Raw genomic sequence first — 809 nt, forward strand, 5'->3', positions numbered from 1 at the left:
AAGGTTGTTTATTGGGGCAATGACAAAAAGAGATACCAGCTTGAAGTCCCAGATCATGCTTGTAAGAAGGCTGGCAATGAATATGAACTAGTTAGTCAGAAGAAAGGATACAAACGATTCTGGACTCCCAAGACAAAAGACTTGCTGGCAGACATGATCTCAGGTGAAGAACACCATAGAACAGCATTGAAGGATATTGCACGCAGAATCTTCGAGCAGTTTGATAACCAGTAAGTGGTTGCATCTACAGCTAGTACCTCCCTCTCTTTTTATTTGTGAATGTTGAACCTGAACATAATTAGAAATTTAAACAAAGTTTTGTGATAACAGCTAAAATTTTATTTTGCAGTCATGAGAAATGGGAAGCAGTGGTCCAGTGTATATCAGTTTTGGATGTACTCATTTCTCTCACTCGATATTCTCAAGAGATCAATAGTGTCAGGCCAGCCATTTCTATACCCAGTGAAGAACTACAAGTGTGTATCTGTGCACTTTTTTCCACATGTTCCTCAAATGATGAATATTATTCATAGATGTACTTTTTTTAATAAGACAATAATTAAATTTAAAAAAATATTTCCAGCCATTCATTGAGATTCGAGATGGTCTTCACCCTTGTGTTGTAACTACCTTCAGTGGAGATGAATTTATTCCTAATGATGTGGTACTTGGTGGAAGCAGTGAAGATGCTCACTCCCCATTAGTCCTGGTAACAGGTCCTAACATGGGTGGTAAATCAACACTCATGAGACAGACTGCCCTCATATGCATCCTTGCTCAATTGGTAGGTTGTTCATAGAGGTTACGGA

The 809-nt window shown here is 38.4% G+C and overlaps 1 protein-coding gene across 1 annotated transcript in view; it reads left to right on the top strand.

The window, feature by feature from the left end:
- Positions 1 to 809, top strand: part of LOC119585911 (DNA mismatch repair protein Msh6-like) — a 15,655-nt gene that overhangs the window by 13,124 nt on the left and 1,722 nt on the right. The window contains exons 20-22 of the mRNA XM_037934633.1: positions 4 to 230; positions 350 to 476; positions 584 to 784. Of these exons, the coding sequence (XP_037790561.1) occupies positions 4 to 230; positions 350 to 476; positions 584 to 784 (555 nt within the window). The remainder of the gene's footprint in view (positions 1 to 3; positions 231 to 349; positions 477 to 583; positions 785 to 809) is intronic.

This window comes from Penaeus monodon, chromosome 20 (genome assembly GCF_015228065.2).
Source record: "Penaeus monodon isolate SGIC_2016 chromosome 20, NSTDA_Pmon_1, whole genome shotgun sequence".
NCBI lineage: Eukaryota > Metazoa > Arthropoda > Malacostraca > Decapoda > Penaeidae > Penaeus > Penaeus monodon.